Source organism: Aedes aegypti, chromosome 2, assembly GCF_002204515.2.
Source record: "Aedes aegypti strain LVP_AGWG chromosome 2, AaegL5.0 Primary Assembly, whole genome shotgun sequence".
Taxonomy (NCBI): Eukaryota; Metazoa; Arthropoda; class Insecta; order Diptera; family Culicidae; genus Aedes; species Aedes aegypti.
Window position 1 is genome coordinate 458880452 of NC_035108.1, and position 22939 is coordinate 458903390.

The 22939-nt window shown below is 35.1% G+C and overlaps 1 protein-coding gene across 4 annotated transcripts in view; it reads right to left on the reverse strand.

Moving 5' to 3' along the window:
- The window catches only part of LOC5565892 (reticulon-1-A), a 71555-nt gene that overhangs the window by 19252 nt on the left and 29364 nt on the right, over positions 1 to 22939 (reverse strand). Inside the window, exon 1 of one of the 4 annotated variants that reach the window (XM_021848130.1) lies at positions 2008 to 2321. The exons of the other annotated variants lie outside the window; for them this stretch is intronic. Coding sequence (XP_021703822.1) covers positions 2008 to 2101 — 94 coding nt within the window. The 5' untranslated portion in view covers positions 2102 to 2321. Of the gene's footprint in view, positions 1 to 2007; positions 2322 to 22939 lie in introns of those variants that run through there. 4 annotated transcript variants of the gene reach the window in all.

The window sequence follows — 22939 nt, forward strand, 5'->3', positions numbered from 1 at the left end:
TAGAAAGTACAAAAAAAAAATCCTCGCATCCTCGAATCGTTTGAGGATCTGTGTTGAAAATTTTGATTTAAGTTTTTACTCCTTAGAAAAACGGCAAAATCGCTTCATCTTTGCATCGCAGAGGAGTTTCTGTCAAGTCTGCGTAGTGGTTACGTCCGCGGTTACAAAGCTGAAGACATGCTGAACTGCCGTGAATCGCAAGTCAGTACCATCTGTAAAAAGTAGGCAAAGTAGGTGTGAAGTTTCAAAACTCATTTTCCATACGAATATTCAAAAAATTCCAGCGGATTGGAACATATTCGAATCTTAGTGAAATTTTCACAATTTGCTTTTTACTATGATAGCTTTCTGAGAAAAATATAAAGATGATCAAAACACGGTTCATTTTTGTGTTACACGGTGCGGAATTCTGTAGTGGGACTGATATGCGGTTACTTTTCATTATGGGACAATTTGACTTGCTGTTTTTTCCGACACTTTCCGAACAAATCTTATTATCTCATTAGGGAAGCTGAAAGAGCATTGGAAGATATGTTGAAAACTGAACTCAACTCAATTTTGACGAAAATGCAAATGGGACTGACTTGCGATTCACGGCAGTGAAGGTGTCTAGCTTCAATTCCCGGTTGGACTAGGATCTTTTCAAGAAGGTCATTTCCTCGACTTCTCTGTACATAGAGAGCACAAACATCTTGGAATTTTTGGAATATTCTTTTGGCGAAATCTGGCTATAATTACCTTCTAAAATGTTCAGAGCAATTCTTGGTAGATCAGCTGAAAGACTTTTGAGAAAAACTCTTGTAAAATTACGTAGGGGAATCACTGATGGCTCTTTGAATAAATTTGAAATATTTCCAGAAGAAAACATGAAAAATTGTTAATGGAATTTATGATAATGTTCTAAGAGAGACATTAGGAGAATATCTTAAAGAATGATTTGAGATATCACTTCACAAATATATTGTCCATCTTATTCAATGGATTTGTGTTGATATAATTGATAGTTCTGCTGAAATGATCTTCGGCAGATATCTTGCGAAATTCAAAAAAATGGTTTTGCTGATACCTTGCAAAACTTGTTGAGGAATAATGACGGTGGATCGATCTCTGGTAGAAGCCAGCCTTATTTTATGAATTCAATTGCTGGGAAAATACAAATGAATTTCCCATCTGCCCCCTCTGGCTACACTTATGAATGATCAACTCGGTTACGATACGGTGTGCCACGGTTTCGCCGAGCAATCAATGAATACAATTCATCTAATTGATCGTGGGTGATTTCGGCATCGCAGCCCAGCACAGCACGGCAGTGCCAGCGTGGAAGCGGTAGACTCGAAAGGACCTTGAAAATTTGCAGAAGTTGCAACTGGACGATCCTGTTCCAAAACTGCCATGCATGCAAATTTCTGCGCCCAAGTCACCGTATCACATTCAGAGTTATTTTGCGGCGAAGGCAACATAACACGCGGATTGACTACTAATACAGAGGGAAAGTAAAGTAAGAAACATTTCGGCGCAAGCGATAAGCACTGAAGCCCACTGCTAAACTCTCTGCTATCTTCCACGCGTCCAAATAAGGTGCCAAGTTACAGCTTCTTCACGCTCCAAGTCTTTGGATAGGCTTCTTGTTCGTGATGAAATAAAAGCACTTCGAAACCCAAACTTCAAAAACCCTTCACTTCCAACAAGACATCGTATTAAAATCGTAGCTTCCCAAGCGAGAGCCGTAAACATTTTCATTTTCACTGGCAGTCATCTGTAACGCTAACAAGATAAATTATATTCAAATTCATAACGTGATTAGCACTCGATTTGCGGCTCCGAAACCGTCCCACATCGGCTTTGAATAGCCAACGAATCGAAGCTGAAGTTGTTTTCGATCTCCTCCGAATGACACGTTGCCAATTAGAGCAGAGCCCATTCCCACATCCCATTTGCCCCGTTAGCAACAAATGTAGATCGATCTGAATGTCTAGTTTTTTTTTAAGAATTTGGTGAATTAAATACCTGGTCCTCGCGGGGGAAGTTCTTGGCGATAGTACGCGTTGCCGTTTCCATTTCCATTTCCGTTCGCGTATCGAGAGTTCTGGCGCTTCACCATTTTAACTAAAACTGTATTTCTACCTCACTACCTATGTTAACTTTAAAGCCTAAAACTGCGACGTCGATGACGTTGAGATCCCGGTTGAACACTGACAGAAGCAGCAGTAAACGAACCGAACATGGACAACGCAGTCTTACTTATGAGAATCTCCAAGCATTGGCCGTCGATTGATACACCTACCTTCCACCTATGCTGGGAGCGAGCGGGCCTTCCAAACCAAACTTGCGTGGCTCAGACGGGCTGCCAGAGACAAGATAGTGAGTGAGTGAATGGGGCGGCATGGCACAGAAAGAGACGGGAAGTGGTGACGACGAACTTGAATGGAAGTAAAACTACGAGACGTGTAAAATCTGTGAAGTAAACTTGCACCAATACCATAGTGCTTGGGCAACGTGAGGCTCAGCTGGAGTTGGCAGTGTGGCCGAACTATACGATCTTGTATAGTAAGCATTGCTAACAATTTAATTAAACTTCAAATCTCAAGTAGTTATAAGCTTTCTTCTTATTTTATTAACTGAGAGCTATCTCTTTGAAATGATTATTTTTACATTTGTATATCTCCAGTCACAATCTTTTAAAAGAACAGAAACATTCCTTCTGAAACCAAATTAGAAATATTTTTTATTACATTGGAATTCAGTAGTTATGTTCGACAATATATTCGAAAGTGTCAAGAGAAAAAAAGGAGTTGAATGGAAAACATTAAAACAATTAATAAGAATAATTGACATGAATGTTCGTATTTGCTGAAAATCTTCTTGAATCTGCAAAGCGATTGTAAATTGACTAAATATAAATAAATTAATATTCATAGTTTGCCTTCCTAGATAGCAGTAAACGCGCAGCTATCCAGTAAGATCAAGCTCAGGGTCGTGGGTTCGAATCCCACTGACTGAGCATCTTTTCATAAAGAAATTTTCAATTGGCAAAAATAGATAAGTTAATAACTGTGGATGAGCTTATAAGATAAGCTGAGAAGCAGGTTCTGTTCCAGATTGGACGTTACGCCAGAAATAAGATTGCCTTCCTACATTAGTACAAAGTTTATCAATTGATGAGATCGTTTTATATTTTCTTTGATTCCTTATCCTTATCATTCACATAAAGTTGTGTTCAGAATTATAGAAGTGAAAACCATTCAAAATAATCCAACAAAAGAATGATTATTTTGGTATACTTCACTCTAGTACGTATTCAATAGTTATACAAAAGGTTATTAGCATACTGCTTTGTTCAGATTTTTGAAGCATCGGTCAAAACGCAAAGCACTAGTTGAAATCGCTCGAGAAAATGGTAGTTTTAATAATTTTAAAACTGCTTTCAAAACCATTTCCACCCAAGGTACAAAAGTATAAACCAACCAATTATGTGTAAAATTGTTGCTGATCATTTTTTTGTAAATGAAATTATATATTTTGTATGAAAATAGGTTTTCACTACTATCATTCTAAACGCAACAGTATGCTGATAACCTTTGGTAACTATTGAATATGTACTGGAGTGAAAGTATACAAAAATAATCTTCCTTTTGTAAGTAAGATCATTTGATTTGTTTTTACAAAACCAAAAAAAAGTTCGAAATAACCTAATTACTTGATGATAATAAATCTTCGAGCTGTTTAGTGGAATACCTATAAGTAGATGAAAAACCGAATTTAATACTATACCATTTAATTCCACTAGAGCTTGTATCCTTTGGTATATAATGTGTGTATACGATGGTTTTCTTCAAGTTGAGTCTAGTACACGACACTGAAGACGACCTTACAGTTGAGGTCGAAATACGCGTATCTGTTAAAAGATACAAACTCTAGTGGAATTAAATGGTATAGTACAGGGTGTCGACCCAATTTTGAAAATAAAATTCTCTGACTTTCCCTGACCTTCCAATCGTTTTTCAGAAAAAATCCAGACCATGTTGATTTGTTTGTTTGGTAGAGTTTATGTTTTAGGTCGTATGAATAAACTGAGCAATAGTTTTAACGATAATTTTCTTCAAGTTGGTGTGATAAAACTGAGCACTTGGGTATGTATTTTTCAAACTTGATAATTCGTATTAATAAAGCGGTAAAAGCTAGGTACATTCTGAGTCATCTACATATTGAAATCTTCAAGTGCAAAAGTTACTTTTGTATAAAATGATGTATTCGGATATTAAACTACCTCAGATATAATTTCACAAGTTTTAGGCATAAAGGACAATTTTGGACACCTTCCGTAAGCTGATTATACCATTTACATAAGACGTCACTCTATTAAGATCATTACTATGCTTTTTTTTATTGGCTACTTCTCTTCCAGGTAAAATTACAGCCATTATCAAAAAACTTTCAAGGAATTGAACAAAAAATTCTCAGAAATTCCAATTTAAATTCTTAAATGTATTTTTCCAAGTATATCTCCAATACTTCTTTCTCCAGGAACTCCTCTAATATTTCTCCCAGAACCTCCTCAAATGTTTTATCCAATGACTTTAGTATCATAAAGAATTATGTTTTAAGAACTCTTACGTTGTTCCTCCATGAACAAGTCCAAAGATTTTTAACTAGTTTAAGAATTTTATAACTACACCTCCAGTAGGCGAATTCCGGTGCGTATTTTCTTTGAAGAAAAGAAAATTTTCTTGCTGATGAATAATGGAAGAAAGTTTCTTCTCTTTGAAGAAATTGTTCACCGGAATTCAACTACAGGAGTCTCTAAAAAATAATGAAGAATTTATTTCGGTCATGATTTTTTTCCTAGAAATTAATTTAGAATCCATAGGAATATTACAGAAATACTTCAAACAATGTTTAGGGATCACATAGACACTTTTTCCAAAATGTATTCATTTTTTCTTAAAATTCTTCACCATGATTCTTTACAGGTAATTTATGTTAGTTAATGTTTAGAATTCCGATGTGATTTTTTTAATTCAAGCAACCGTTCTCCCCAGAAATTTATATAAATATTTTTAACGGAATAAATTGTGGAATTGAATAACGCGCTAATAATAAGAATACAGATGTTCATTTTAATGTGTCGTGCCTCCAACAATCCTCGATTTAACTATAGGGGGAGATCCCCCAGTACCGGACACTTAAGCCACTAAATTCATAATTCTAAAAATATTGATTTTATTGGCTCGTGTTACCCATTTATGATAAATATTATCATTTTTATAGTGTACAAAAATAAATTTGAATATATAAATATGAATTTTGATATTGCATTTTGATGATGAGTTTTAGTACCAAATTGATCGATCTCGAAAGGTGGCACCCAATACCGGACAAGATCTGGAAATGCCTCGAATTCTGTAAATATGAACATCATCGAATGTGTACACTATAGGAATAGTTTATAATTACCAATTCAATGCATTTGCTACATTTACAAGAATAATTTGAGTTTTTCTTAGTTTGCAAGATGCCAATCAAAAACCTTTTTCATATATGATGAAAAATAGCACATTTTACGATGTTGTTCTGAATGTTCATTATTCTTAATTTTATTGCATATTTGATACCATGATCGACGGAACCCATGAAAAATGAAAGTATTCTGAGACACTGATGCAATAATTACAAAGATATCATATAACAAATCAAGCTGTCCGAAACTGAGGGACAGGAGGTGCTTAACCAAAATTGTAATTTGTCCATATTTAGTTCAATTAAGGTACAAAATACATTCATATTATCAAATTAGGATTATGTTCGATCATGCTTGCGGGATCCAAAGTATTTTTTCATATTCAAAATATTTACTGAATTGACTCAAAATTAAGTGGATACGTCATTTTTTTTAAAGATTTTCAAACTTTTCTACTTTTTTTTTAAAAAGGCATGCATATTTCAAGGATGTGTTATTCTACGCAATCATTAGTCTACATAATAGCTTTCTTTTCTACTAATACACCATCTTGATTGGACCATGATTTCTCAATGTTTCGGCTTTGTCCGGTATTGGGTGCTGTCCGGCACTGGGGGATCTCCTCCTATTAAGAATAAGTATTCAGTGAGTATCATGTATACTTCATGTATACTCACAGAACGCGACACGAGAACGGACATAACACATATTGTTCTCACAAACAATTAAAATAGGATTTAAATTCACATTTTTATTCGACCGGTTTCGAACTCGATCTCGGGCCCATCTACGGGAAGATGTCCGACTAACCTTCCAAGTAATCTTACAAAATATCAAAGGATTATCGAGCAGATTCCTTCAAATTAAATTCCTGAAAGTTCTGCTTCCATGGATGTTATGGATTCACAAAGATATCTTAGATAATTATCTTGATAATTTTTGGAGAATTTCCTGTATATTCTCAGAACAAAAAACAAACTGGATCTGTAAGTAAGCTCCTGTATAAAATCCTGGAATTCACGATATTTTCATAAAATCCTGAAAAATTGAAATTGAAAAATCGAAATTGTTATAGACAGCAAAATGGACAAATATCAATATTAGAGCACTTTGCGGTATTACCTTTATTGTTTCCAGAAACGACATGATAAAAAATTCAGGAATTATGTCTTGCAGATTTGTGCTCTTGAGATTTTGAGATACGGTTTTCATCTTCACCTAAATACGAGAATCTTCATTGGTTGTTCTCTATATTTCGTTTTATCAGTTTAACTTGGATATTTTGGGCAAACTTGTAAAGATTGACATAATTTGATGAAAAGGATTCCATTTTGTCCTCAAGATTTTGAAGAGAAGACAATGATTTGATCTAGCAAACTTTAGAACTAAATATTAATAAAGCAAGCTACGCCAACTTTGAAGAAATTGTTCAATTTGAATTAAGTATGGGTAGTAAAGTACAGCTCACTCTCATATGCATAAAAGCATCATCTCAATGAACTTGTTTGATGTTGTAGTATTGAATATTTTTCCTGACCTTTAGTGAAATTCCCTGACTTTCCCTGACTTTCCAGGTCAAAAATCGAATTCCCTGACATTCCCTGACTTTCCAGGTTTTTTTCAGGTAGTCGACACCCTGTAGTATTAATTCAGTTTTTCATCTACTTGCCTAATTACAGTCAACTCTCTCTTACTCGATATTCTGTAAGTCGATATTTCCCCGTAACTCGAAAGAATGCGCAATCCCTTCAATTTAGCATACTTTGATCCCTCTGCAAGTTGATACCCTTAATCACGATATTTCCATAAAAAAGTTTCAAATATCAAATGTAAAATAATTTCATTTCATTTCATTTTGCAGCGTTTGGTGGGGCAATGAGAGCGCAAGTCAGTCCAAAGCCGGGGGAAGGGATAGGTAATGGCCGTAATAGTCTATGCGGACCACTTGAACACCATCGGAAAGGATAAGAAGGGTTGGGGTAGGGTATAGGGAATGGAGAAGACTTGACACAGTAATGCGATTAATGCTGCAAAATGTAAATGTGCTGAGAGCAATTAAATTTGAGTTTTGAAGTTAGATTTGACTTATTAAAATTCCAAATAGATCGGCCATTGTACAAGTAAGAAAGAATATGCTGATCGCTTTCCAGAAATTTTATAAACAACAAAATAATAACAATATGAGGGCTGCTGATGGCACAATGCGACGCTTTAGGAGATTTTGATACTGATTGAACATTACTATACAGAGCGCAATTCAATCGATGGTGATAACTTTACAAACTTTATCTGTTTTTGCACTGATTGACGATACTGATTCAAATAAAAATATTTTAAAAATATTTGATATTATTAGTTCATTTGTTTGTGTGATCTAAGTGTTAATAATGGAAAAACATACATACCCTTAATAATAATACTTCCCTGATCAGAAATATTATATTTTGAGCGCCCTTTTCGAAGCTATTCTATCCAGGTATCCATGTACTGCTTTCAATCCTGAAATTATTCTTATTGTGCATGCTCATGCGTTATATTAGTGATGCTCATAATCATGCAACAGATAAGAAGGAGAGAAAAAGAGAATATAGAAACAGTGATTAGTAATGAGTTAATTATGTAGTTTTGTTAGAATTATAAACAATTAAACAGTAGTAATGAATAGCTTTTAAAATGACTTTGCAGCATAGCTGAGCCTTTCGGATCGTAAGACCGATGTATAAAAATAATTTGTTTCGAAATTGTCCGCGTGGTCTTCTAGTGCCCCTATTAGATAAGAATCAATCATAGACGTACATACCGAATGCTCGCCATGACCCTATGACCAACATTTGTATATGTATAGCCTTAGCTGATGTGGCTTTTCTAATAGGTAGTTCTTTCACTCATTGATTGTCTTCAAAACCTTGTCAAGTATAGAAAATTGATTTTATTTCATTTATTACTATATTGAAGCTACATTGTACTTATCAAGTATTAGTTATTATTTTATGTTTTTATCACTATTGTTATTATCAAGGCCAAAATTCCCAGTGAGTGAAGAATTTTATAGTACTAGAACACCATAGAAGATCGCTAAACATTACCTAATCATCGAACGGCTTTTTGTTCTATTATTTTAGGTAGATGCTATTGATCTCCCTTTGCTCCTATCCGCAACCCGGTGCACGCGCCCTGTTGGTTTTCGAAAACCTCGTAGAAGATTACAAACCGTCAATGGCATTCCCAATTACTACCCCACATTGCACATTCAAGGGTCTAATTGTGCTCCTAACCCACCCTCAGTTCGTAATCTTCTCGCCAGTTTGAAATTATATTTTCCCGAAGTGAAAGTAATTTTGATGAGTGATAGCCTAGTGCAGCCCAACTGCATAGTACAGTAGTTTAACCAGAATTTTAGGTCAGAAGATAAAATCTAAATTTTGTAATAAAAAGGTTGCCATTGCTTTGAAATTCACCCAACATCTAATCAAAACTACTAACAACAGCGATCAATTATCAAAATTCATCGCTCCCTGGAAAATATAATCCCAAGCCCAGGGAAATATCAAATGTAAAATAATTTCATAAATTTAAATTCTATGACTATGATTATAGTAAAATCAACTTGATTTTGGAGGTCAACCAGCCTGCGGCTAAAAGCCTCACTAACAGTGCTGGGAATGGTAATAGTAGTAGGCTTGAATTTTCGCGAAAATCACGTGGCTCTCCCAGTACAGTAGTTCAAAAACGTGAATCTCATCAAGTAGCCTATGTTGGGTGCACGAATTTTCTAAATCATGAGTGTCATTGAAGGCTCTAAATGCGGGAAATGCAGCGGAAAATAGAACATTTTTCTACAGCAATTCTGGGTTGCCCTTAGAAACGGGTGTTTTGCTATTTTCAAGTCATTTTGCCTACAGCAGCGATGGACGTGAGTTTCACTGGCTTCGTTGACTGTGATTGGCTTTGCTTGGCTACTGTAGAGTGAATTTCAGATTTTTTCCCAACCCTGCTCACTAATAAAAAAATTAAAAAAAAAAATTGATTAGGGGCGATAAAATTTAAATTTTTGTTGACTTTTTAAAAAGTGGAAAGAAGGTGAATATGTCAAAATTTGATTTTTAGGTGTAAAACAACTATTTCAAAAGTATTTTGTAGAAACAACGTAAATATAAAAATTTGAAATATATTTTTTTTTGTATCTCGATATTTCTCTAATTCGATGATCCGAGTTAAGGACGGTTCATTCCGTTGATTTTTAGTTTTAAAGATTATCTCCAAAATTGCGTCATGGTAAACTCCTTGATAGACAAATAAAATCAAACGTCAACAAAAGATCATGCAAAAATTTCTTCAAGAATCTGCTATGGTTTAGACAATTCAGTCAAGGATCTTGTCAGCAGGACTACTGAATGTTTTAAAACAAATCCAGTCAGAAAGGATGGACGATAGATTTGTTGAGGAACCTCAGAAGTTGTTCTTCGGTAGGCGTTTTAAATTTGTTTTGAGAGTCCTCGGTGATTATTCAATACTAGTGGTCCCGGCAAACTTCGTTTTGCCATCAAGTAGGCTGTTGGAAAACGTCAAGAAATTCCCCATACAAATTACACCTTAGTCGTCTCCCGTTTTCCCGATAAACCCGGAGACTTTCCTACATTTTTTCTTCGCACGAACACGCCGCATCCCTTGAGGAGTGCAACAGTGAAAATCTTGCGGTAATCCGTTGGACCGTTCTCAAGCCATTTCGTGACATACAAACACCACTCCCTTTTTATTTATATAGATAGATATTTTCTCAGGAATGCCTCTATGAATCCATACAAAGACAGTTTTTAACAAATTCTTCCAACTTCCAAGCGACTCTTGATATATTCCTAAGGAAATTTTTGTACACAATTACAATTCGGATTACACCCAGAATTTCTCAAGGAATTTAAGGTTTTGTTTTAGTTATCGATTAACGAATATTTTTAACAACTCCTAGGAAAATGCTTCCAGGATTTTTCCAGGAATCACTTCCGACATTTCATCTATGCATTTTTATAGCGGCTCTTGCAAGAATTTATCCAAATGTTTCCTCAACATACATTCAACACAGTTACAGAGAAAAGAATTCCTCAAACTGTTTCTTCTTTGATTCTTTCCATTATTATTATTTAATGCTGTTATTCTAAAACAAACTTCTAAGAGTATTTTTGAAGAGTTTCTTCTATGTTAAAATAGCTGAACAAACTTCAGATGGAAACACAAGAGGAACTACTGAAGAAAATTTTAGCTAGTATATTGGAAATGTTTTAAATACTATCCTTGAAGAAATTATTTAATGATTCTTTGAAGTATTCTCAAATGTTTTGTACACGTATATAAATTACTGGAATAGTTGTCGGTGTCATCTATGAATTTACACAAAGAGAGGGTGCGGCAGTTTAAACATTTTTATGCGTAATTTATATTTAATATTTATACAAAAAATACCAATGGTTGGTTTTTAAAATCTCGTAAAATGTCTTAATAAAAAGTCTTATTGAGAATGATGAATTTATGGAGTGACTCATAACAGCATTTTATCAGAATTATTGGGATTAGTGTTTTAAAAATATTACAGAGGAAAAAAAAAAGAACTCCGGGTATGATTCTTCAAGAGAAAATACTTGAAAAAGGTTATATGACATTTGCCAGAAAACCATTTGCCAGAATAGACCATTCCCCAGAAAGTCATTCCCCAGAAATACCATTTCCCAGAAAAAGAAATGGCCTCATTACTAAGCATTGTTCAGCAATACTTATGCGTGTTAAATCTTTCGAAACGTACGATCTATAATTATATGAAAAATAATTGTTACATAAGGTTTTTAACTTTTTGTTTAATTAAATGTTTTTTTAGTGGGCTTTGTAGCCATGCGGTTAGCGGCGTCAGTCGTATAGGCGTATTGTGCTACGAAGTGTGGGTTCGATTTCCGCCCCAGTAGGAGAAAACTTTTCGTCAAACGAAAAATTCTTCTTCACTGGTCCACTGGTGGTTCCGTATGTCCGTTGTCCAATGTTCAGTCTGTGCAGCATATGACTGAAGACGGTGTTAATTGGCTTTTTAAAAATGTTTTAATTTATTATGGTGTTATAGACTTAGGAGGGTAGATAGCTTTAGGGTAAATGCAGCTATTCAGGAAAGACCAAGCTGACGAATGTGGTTTCAAATCCCACTGGCCGAGGATTTTTTCAGATGGAAATTGACTCGATTTCCCAGGGCATAGAGTATCTTCGTACTTGAAATGGCAATGAAAACTCTCAGTTAATAACTGTGGAAGTGCTCAAAAGAATATTAAGCTGAGAAGTAGGCTCCGTCTTCAATAAGAAGAAGAAAGTTTATAGACTTCCTAGGTTTCCAAAGTTTTCAAGAAATAACTTTTTTTTTAATATTATGATGATTATCTTCCAGACTATTTTATTAGTAACTGTATTTTCAACATTCTATTAATGATTTTCCCTTCTTTAAATATTAAGCTGTTCATTAGGACTAACTAATATAAGGGCTTATATGCTTTATAGGAGATTTACCCTTCTTTAGATCATTGGCTGTTCTTCATTGTTGTACTGATGTACAAGAATCGCAAGTGATTGAATATGAGAAAAAATGTCTGTGAGTTTTTCGGTTTCCTTCGTAAATCATGGCCACGTGGCACTCCATGGGATTTCTAAATATCACCGGTACCAGACAGCTGGAACCAACAATCAGGGTAAATACTGAAATATTGAAGAGTTTTTTGGCAGTCTTTCGCAAATGGTGTTAAGCTATTTCAAAACAAAAAAATAACAAGGTTTAAATTATAAAGAGTGAAAAAGTTTATCGTTCTTTTGTAGGACTGAATAATGTATATAAATATTTAACAGAAAGAACTTTTGGTTGAGTCATTAGGGTTATAGTGTTAAAATAAGGATTAGCGATAAACTTATCATATTTCAATCATAATTTTCCCATCTTTGAATAAAAGGTTATTGAGTTATTTTGCGATCTGTCGCAAAGGTACACTAGTTTGTTCAATTAAACTAATTCGTGCCAAACGTCCCAGTTCTTTTTTTTGTCAGGTCAGCTTAAAAAAAGCAAAAAAGGTATTTAGCGATAAAAAAGTAACAGTTTTTCGTAACTTGATCGAGAGAGCACATTTTTCTATGTATAACACAATGTTATTGCGCTTCGATATCTTAGTCTTTACATTAAAAATGATTAATGAAGATTTCAGTCTGTAGACTCAATAGCATTTCAATTTACACAATGACAGTTTTTCCCTTGGGAAAATGTGTCGAGGGTTGATTCAAAGTGATTTCCATGCTAACATCGAACGTGTATACAAAATTGTTCTAAGGCACGAAAAATTATGAAATGTTGGGTTCTGGCTCAATTTTTAACGTAAAATCAGAAAATGTAGAAAACTTGATACCCCTAAGCAAGCCAATTCCGCCATACATCTGGCACGATGTGAAAATTGCATAAAATTATATGCGAAGGATTGTAACAATATAGACTTAATACCATGAATCGATCAATCCCGTTGTTTTATACTTTTGTAATATTACAATGATATAAATATTATTTCAAATAATTTTTCGCTGTAGCTGTGCACAGTACAGTCCAATCCTCTTGATATAAATAATCTGAAAGTTGGCTACACAATGTTTCAAGTTTCAGTACAAATAATATGAGTATATTCAAGATACCAAAATGACAAGTATCGAAAAACTCGGTAGCCTAAAATTCTCCTTAAATTTGCGGATCATTTCAAGGTTGAAAATAAATTACAAAAAATGATTCTGGGGAATGGTTTTCTGACAAATGGTCCATCCTAGCGAATGGTACATTCTGGGAAATGGTTGTCTGCCAAGATGATTCTGGCGAATTGATTCTGGCAAATGGTTTTCTGGCAAATGTCATACAATCCTTGAAAAAATCTGCACAAAAGTTCTTGAGCAAGTCAAGCTTTGGGAAACAAATCTGGAGAAATGCTTGATGTATCTTTGCTGAAAATTCAAGGAAAAACTTTTTGAAATTTCCAAAAAGTTATATTTTACAATCCTTTTACAAAGCACATAATGCATGAAACCGGATTTCTTGTAATACTTCAATTCTTTATGGACATATCCCAAGTAAAACTAATGGCTGAATAACCGTTTTATAGCTGAAGAATACTTGCAATTTATTCAATTCACATCCGTCAAAAATGTTTGTTGGGATATTGGAAAATCAGATCATCAAAGACTACGTATTCGCCATTGCAGATATTTGTTGTTGTTTCTCGGTTTTTTTTTTGAAATCCCGGGATAAACCCAAAATATTTAAAAACTAGTACACTGCTCATAAATGCATAATTGTCCCTTGTGAATAGAAAATCCAGCAGACATGGGACTGATATGCTTTTATGAGCAGTACAGAACGTTCGAAACTTATCTGATGTTTGGAATTTTGATTAATTAAAAAACATATAGGCTTGAATGTGTGTTAAAACAATGAAAAAAATATGCTCAATTTTGTCCATTTGTACAGTGACCCCACGCAGTTGAATCACCCACAATTTATGAATCAGCTGACTTCAAAAGACAAAATTATTATCAAACTTGTCACAAAACATCACAGAATTATTTTTATAACTATGTGTAAAAATAATTCTGTGAAGTTTTGTGACAAGTTTGATAATAATTTTGTCTTTTGAAGTCAGCTGATTCATAAATTGTGGGTGATTCAACTGCGTGGGGTCACTGTGTGTTGAAATTTGACCTACAATTCTACATTTTTCCAAAACCTGTTTTTTTTTCTCTTATATGAGATTCGGATAATATTCTTGACTCTTTTGTTTCATTTCTGTAAATGTTTTTTTTAAATCTACTTAGCTTAGGTAATTTATTACATTATGCGTCGTTTTGGAGTCTTTTTTTGCGAATTTCTTGACAATTCTACCAAGAAAACCCCTCTGAGTTCTGTTTGATCCTTCGACCTTGACGCTTGCTCCTGGGCAGAGCGTCAAGAAAGCTCGAACAGTTTTTTTTATTCTTTTTGGGTCGCGCGCTTATTTTTTTTCCTGAGTGCTTTTTTATGCTTTTTTATAGCAAACGAGTGAAGCCGAAAGTGGATTGTGGCTGCTCAGTCAAGGATAACGGATCAATTGGTGAGCTCGTTTCATGCTACTATTTCTAATCTATAAAATATGTATGACTGCATATTCAATCGTTACAATGGTGGGATGTAAATATGATTTTTCAACAAACTATGGATGGTTCGTCAATGTGAGTGTCGACATAAACTCTGATTCATGATTTATTTATGTTTAACATAAAAACTTTGAATGGTTCGACACTACAAGTGTAGACTTGCGAAAGGTTCACTTTATTCAACAAACTTTGGATGGTTCGCCACTGTAAGTGTCGGCATAAGAATAAGAGTGTTCTATGATGTCCCAACCAATCGAGTTTTTTGTTTCTTTTCAAATGAGTAAAATATAATAACACATGCTTTCGTCCTGACAGCTGTAGGAATGTTACATTTAGGTATTTGTTCAACAAACTTTGAATGGTTCGTCACCTCAAGTGTCGGCATAATTTTTCCTCTACATAGAAATTGTTCATATCAAATGAAAATATTATATTTACGTATAAGCATGTATATATCTCACAAATCATTGTTTATCATGGTCTAATCGCTTATCAAAGTGAATCCTATGACCCAACGATCCTCCCCATTAACAAACATCCCTCCCAGTAACCTTTGTGGAGATGCAGAGGCAAACACGGTCTCCAAAAAGCAAAGGTTACACACTAACATTCCTTCCCCCAATCTCACCTGACTGCAAGGACGTGGCCGGCGCCGTTATTGACCCTGTATAAATAGAGGCACTGAATTATGCACACTGAAGAAGATTATGGCCAATCCCAGCCGAACTTCTAGTTGATTCTTTGTGCATTTTCACTGACTTCGGTCAATCACGGAATAGCAACCATTGATATGTGTAGTCAGTCTAAGCTAAGCTAAGCTAAGCTAATTCTATCAAGAAAACCCCTCCATTGAATTATGGCAGTTTTCAAGTATAGTAACTGACCTTCATGTCAAAGAATATTTTGCAACGATCTATCGTGAAACGGCTGTGAAAAGCCACTGTCTACTAAGGGTGCTTTGACCCTAAAGCAAAAAACTTATTAGGTGCCTTCATGATTCACTGACATCAGGAGTTTTTATCGGTCGAATCGTCTGAAACTCGGCAGTAAGATGCTGAAACATATTGAAGAAGAATATTGTTGTACAATATGGGATCAGGAGCTTCATATAGAACTCTGCCGAGATTAATGCCAAGAAAAGGATACGGTAAACAAGTTTAAACAGATTTGTTAGTGATTCTTCTATCACATAACTTTTTGGAATATGGGCGTAGCCAGAGGGGGCAATGACAATGCCTTCTGAACGATATTGCAATTTTACTACGGGAATCATTCTTGTGTTTGAATTCTTCAAGGTTTGTCTCCAGCACTCGTATTTATAATTACGTCATGATAGAGAATAAAACTTGTAGACTACCAAACAATCAGGTTTTTTCAAAACATCTTGCCAGAAATAGTTCAAAGGTTTTATCAACAGCCCGCAATGAAGATATGTTCAGCTGAGTAGTCGACAAACGAATTTCATAAGATCTCAAATATCAGTATATCGTGTTTTGTTACTTAGCAACCTGATAATTATTGGTTAAAATTGAAAAACACAGCCGAGTTCACGAAAAAGATACTAGGTGTGTAGGTTCATTCATGAATTCCTCCAAAAATTTCTCTTAATACTACTTTAAAAATTATTATATGGAATCCTGATGAAACTATTGTTCAAAAATATTCATGCAATAATTTTATAAATTGTTCCAGAAACATACTATACATACATTTAAAGAGATTTTTCAAAGTATTCGTTCAAGATTCAATTTCTTCATGCGTTCCTTCTTGAACTCGCCCAAAAACTACACCCGGAATTCCTATGAAGTAATTTTAATTTTTAAAGAATGACTTCATTGGCCTTAACTTCTTGTTACATTCTTTCGTGTTTTTCTTCAGTATTATCTCGAAATATTCCTTTAAAAATTGCTTCTAATGTAATATTGGGATTCTGTTTTGAATAACCCCATAAGCTCTTGAAAGGATCCCTTTTAAAATTATATTTTGTTGAATACTTTTTTTACGACAATTCCAGATCAAAATCTTGAAAATATTCTATGAATTATACTCAAAAGAATTCCAAGAAGATCTTCTTGGTAATTACTGATGCCACTTTGAAGAAATTTCTAGAAAAATAAACTTAAAGGAATTTTATATGAATCTTTTTTAGGAATTTCGGTGTCCTAAGAAAAATTCTAAGATAATTTAATGGTCATGTAGAACTAGGATTCAGATTGATTCCGGTTGTTTAAATGGCCAGAGCAAAATTGTCAAAGGGATCACTACGAATCGAATCTTCATAATTTTTCCAATAAGTAATTGACCAAGAACTTAAATGGACCCGTTACTCAAGACGCGTTTATGGACCTTTCTTTGCTTACTGTGAAAAAGTAGGATAGACATCCTGCATAGTTTTCTGGTTCATGTAAAAAGGGTGCACAGGCAGTGTATTAAGATCGTTTCGGTGCGAAATTTGAGCATGAAATTGTGAGGGCCGCTCTTATCCCCCCCCCCCCACTGATAAACAAAAAACCTGGCTACGCCCATGTCCCTCACCCTCTTAAAAGTTTATGTAGGTTGTAAACGTGGTTCATAAGCAAATATTAAAAAGTTCAAATTTGAAAAAGAAAAACAAAAAATAAGACCCGATTTTGTCAGGTTCCCCATTTTGTCAGCCTAAAATTCATCGAGGGGCTGACAAAATCGAGTAGTTGAATTTTCAGCACACTGTCTGGTACTTTAGTTTTGTGCTTTTGAAATTTCGAGGTTTGCTTAGGAGGTTTGGTAGAGGTGCGCTTTGCGAAAGAGCACCTCGTGATTATTGAGCTGAAGTCGAATTCAGGTTAACTTCTGCGTCCATGAGTCCTCTCGTGGTGTAGGGGTAACAGGGAGTCAAATTTCACATCAGTTTGTCCATTCAATTCAATTGCGAAGTAAATGAAATGTTTAGTTTTACGGTAGTTGTTTTAACTTCCACTTGGCTGGATAACCGTAAAACGATAAAATCATAGTTAAAAAGTTCTTTTTATCTTTTTTTGACAATCGAATTTTTATCCACAGAAAAATGTCTACTTCCTTGATAAATTTTTCAATTATCAACTATGGACCAATGCACGCGTTCACTCGTTGACGTTTGAGCGGTGCCGTGTTATTTACGTGACCATGGAAACAAGTAAATTCGGCACCGCTCAAACGTCAAATTAGTGAACTCGTGCATCGGTCCATAGTCGCCTCTCCACATCTCGATATCGAAGGGACCATCGAGATAGGGAGAGATCGAGACAAGGAACAAATTTTTGATGAATACTAGATTGAAAAACACTCCGTTGCCAAGAAAGTAATACACAAACAAACGTCATTTTGTGCTCCTAATTTGTTTTGAATCCCAAAACTTTGGTCTAGTAACCTTCGATATTGGTCATATCGACATACGGAGAGAAAATTAAGAACGAAAAATCATCAGAAACACATCGAGATATGGAGATATCGAGATAAGGAGGATATCGCGATATGAAGAGTGAAAATGTATGCAGACTGAAAGGGCTTATGAAATCATCGACATAGGGAGAGATATCGAGATGTAGAACATCGAGATGTGGAGAGTCTACTGTAACACCTATTGTGAGCACGAGTTTGAAGACTATACAGAGTTATATATAAATTAATGCCTTTTACAATAACGTCCTCCTGGCACGATTCGTGCTCCACTGCCCTTCGTGATATTTCACATAGCTACCGAATAATCCCACAGCGCAGTGCATTTGGGCGAAGCTTTGCACCTGCACTTTCCACACTGGCTCCTGTGCACAGAATCGTACAAGCGTGAAAAAGAAAATCAAAGAATCGCACCGATATTACCTAGGTAGCTGTAACGCTGGTGTGCTTTTCTATCCCAAATTTGTAGCTGCGCTCCCATCGAATTCAGAAAAAAACGACAACATCAGCAGCTGCACGGTGTGTCTGAAACCGTTATTAACGAAATTGAATGATCATCTACTCTGAACTTATCCTTCGAAAGATTGTCCCTGTATCCTCTCCGTAAATTGGAAAATGTTTCATCGAGGAAAATAAATGTAACAGGGATTTGATAAACAAATCCAATTATCGTCAGGGATATATTGAACATTCAAAAGAAGAAGTGTCTAAGCATTCACTTCAAGTATAAAAAAGTATACAAAATGTATTCCGATATCTCTGTGACTAAAAGTATTATTGAAACTTTCTATGGATCATTCGAAAAGCAATGTCTTTGAATGGCTTTTCAATGATCTATAGAAGAGAGTTTCAATTGGACATGTAGTCACAGATACATGAGAAAAAAAATTGTATGATTTTAGGGGGTGACCTCAATTTTTTTTTCACGGGAGCAGACAAGCGCCTCATCGTTTCAACATCCGATGTAGAAGGAATGTTTTCAAATTCTAAAGATAATACAATTGTTGCGCTCATTTTATAGTTAAACATTATTTGCAATACTCAATATGACAGTTAGACTTCCTTTGAAATTTATATTATACAAATAACGACCAGAAGCGAAACTGCATTGCTAAGATGCAGATACTTTAGGCACAGGATATGTAAGTAGTTTGGAGTACATTACTGCCGTGAATCGCGTTAGTCCCATCTGTAAAAAGTAGGCATTTAGAAAATGGGCTATGAAGTTTCCAAACTCGTTTTCCATACGAATATTCAAAAAATTCCAGAGGATTGGAACATGATCCAATCTTGAAGAAACTTTCACAATTTGCTTTTCACTACGATATCTTTCTGAAAAAAAATATAGATATTCTAAATACGGTTCTTTTTTGTGTTACACGTTACACGTTTTTGTGTTACACGTTACACGAATCGATGTCTTCAAAAACCTTCCGCAATCGCAACACCTAATCCAAGAACATGAAATACTTTGTGTTCAAGAAATTCTTTGACTTGATTTTTCGGTGCCATCATATGCTTCGAACGTATAACGAATAAACCTCTGATTAGAGCTCCAACGCACAGTGGGCAAAATCTGACCCAAAATCGCACTTATTTCGTGCCGCTGATTTCAGGAGGTGGGAAGTAGCTATTTTCATTGAAAAACATGCGAGGAATCGAATGGCGACATTTTCATTCACCGCACGCCATCGGAAGTACCTCATTTTGCCCCATTTTCCCCTTTCTGATATGAAAACTAGAGTTTTTAGGAGTTTATTTGCTTCTGCTGATTAAAATCGATGAATAATATAATTAAAAACCCATCGGCAAACCAAATATGTATATGAAAAATAATATTTTTGGACAAACTTGACCAATGTACCAGTTTAGCCCTATTTCCCCTATAATTTAGACATTTTCAGATCCAATAAATTCCTCAAAACTGACACTTGATTTACAATTCATAACTCGCAAACCCTTCCATTAAAAGTTTGCGAAATAGACTGAGGGATATATCGAACTATGCGGACCACGACGGATAGCTCATTTTACCCCTTTTCCCCTGATATTTCTTCATATATGGCAGTTTTACGATATTTCATTTTATTGCCGCCAGATTTTCAATGCAAACCGACAAATCCTATTGTAAAACAGTAGTATGTGAAAGTGACATATGCGTGAATCATGGTTTACGAACCATGATAAATAGCTCATTTTGCCCCTTTTCCCCTATAATTAGCTTTATACGAAGGTTTTACTATATTTCTGAATACTGCAGTTAGATTTTAAACTTTAAACATATAATTTATTTTGTAAAATAGTATGGGAATTTGACAGATGCATATATCAAGCTAAGCGTACCACGGGAATAGCCCATTTTACCCCTTTTCCCCTAATATTTCTTCAAATATGGCAGTTTTACGATATTTCATATTACTGCCGCCAGATTTTCAACTCAAACTACCAAATCCTTTCGCAATACAGTAAGTAAAAGCAACATATGCGTGAATCATGATTTACGAACCATGGTAAACAGCTCATTTTGCCCCTTTTCCCATATAATTAGCTTTATACTAATATTTACTATTTTTCTGAATACTGCAGTTAGATTTTAAACTTTAAACATATAATTTATTTTGTAAAATAGTATGGGAACTTGACAGATGCATATATCAAGCTGAGCGTACCATGGTGAATAGTCCATTTTACCCCTTTTTCCCTACACTTCAATACATATGGAAGTTTAACGATATTTCACATTACTGCCGCTAGATTTTCAACTCAAACTATCAAATCCTTTCGCAATACAGTAAGTAGAAGCGACATATGCGTAAATCATGGTTTACGAACCATGGTAAATAGCTCACTTTTCCCCTTTTCCCCTATAATAAGCTATATACGAAGGTTTTACGGTTTTTCTGAATACTGCAGTTCGATTTTAAACTTTAAACATATAATTTATTGGCTCCATCCCATTACCCCGAACGCCATTACCCCGAACGCCACCACCCCGAACGCCACTACCCTGAATGGGTCACTACCCCGAAAGCGATTACCCCGAATGGGTCATTACCCCGAACGCCACTACCCCGAATGAGCCATTACCCCGAAAAGTATAAGATACAATGCAGTATCTTGTTTTGCGTGCAAAAATGGTGACTATACTATTATAGAGGATTGACAATACTGGTAATCAATGGTAATTTTCCTTCTTTCATGTGTCAGCTATTCCTTCGAAATATCTTGTTGGCAACTATCTTCTTTTTTTTCTTTCTGGACAGTGCCTGTTTCTTAGCTCAGTGAGCACTTCCGCAGTTCAAGGGTTCATTCACAAATTTCATAACCAAAAAAAAAAAAAATAAATAAATGCCATTTTTGACGTGTAACATTCCGATGCCAACCACCACAACCCCCTTCAGTGTTATGGAATTTGTAAATGGGCTTTCAAAAAAACAGTATTCAGAAATACAGTAAAACCTTTGTATAAAGCTAATTATAGGGGAAAAGGGGCAAAATGAGCTATTTATCATGGTTCGTAAACCATGATTCACGCATATGTCGCTTTCACATACTACTGTTTTACAATAGGATTTGTCGGTTTGAATTGAAAATCTGGCGGAAGTAATATGAAATATCGTAAAACTGCCATATATGAAGAAATATTAGGGGAAAAGGAGCAAAATGAGCTATTCGTCGTGGTCCGCATAGTTCGATATATCCCTCAGTCCATTTCGCAAACTTTTAATGGAAGGGTTTGCGAGTTATGAATTGTAAATCAAGTGTCAGTTTTGAGGAATTTATTGAAACTATCAAAATGTCTAAATTATAGGGGAAAAAGGGCTAAACTGGTACACTGGTCAAGGTTGTCCAAAAATATTATTTTTCATATACATATTTGGTTTGCCGATGGGTTTTCAATTATATAATTCATCGGTTTTAATCAGCAGAAGCAAATAAACTCCTAAAAACTCTAGTTTTCATATCAGAAAGGGGAAAATGGGGCAAAATGAGGTACTTCCAATGGCGTGCGGTGAATGAAAATGGCGCCATTCGATTTCTCGCATGTTTTTCAATGAAAATAGCTACTTCCCACCTCCTGAAATCAGCGGCACGAAATAAGTGCGATTTTGGGTCGGTTTTTGCCCACTGTGCAACGCAAGACGCACGAAAATCTGACCGAGCTTAATTTCGATCCATCATCAAAAGCCAAAGCGGAAACGTCGCCAGTGATAGCTATTGTTTGTCATGGAAGATAGAATGCAACGCGAGAGGCTGCCTTATCACATCAATTTGTGTAAATATCGAAGTTGCTGCATAGAGCATTAGCATTTGACCTAATGTCAGCAAGAATTTCACTTTGTTTTGGCTGCAATCAGATTGTTGTTTCAACAATCCAGGATTGTTGTCCTTCAAAAAGAATCTATTATTAATATTATTAATTTATTGAAGTGAGCTACCTACTAGCTACCTACAATTTATTCAGTATAAAGTTCTTCTGGAACTTCAGCTACTTTTTCCTGACGTAAATCGAAGATTCCTTGTAAAAAAAAGGTGGTACTCAGCTTGACAAGTCGTCAGTGTTATATGTATTACAAACATAACTCACTTCGGCAGTGGGTTTTTTGAAAGCTACAGAGCTCATATTTGGCCACGTCGTACTGGAGTGGTTCTTATTGCAAAGTTTCAGAAAATTTGACCGAGAAATACACCCCCATGCCAAAGTGAATTATGGAAGTGCCCATGTGGTTCTGCACCCTATGTATATTATTGTTATTTTATCAATATTCTCCTCCCTGCTCAAAATACCGAGGTAGTAGTTAGGAACAGGATTACTTTAATTTCTACAAGAGTATATATTAATACTTGGTTTAAAGAAGCGAAAAGAATATCGAGTTGTTTTTAAAT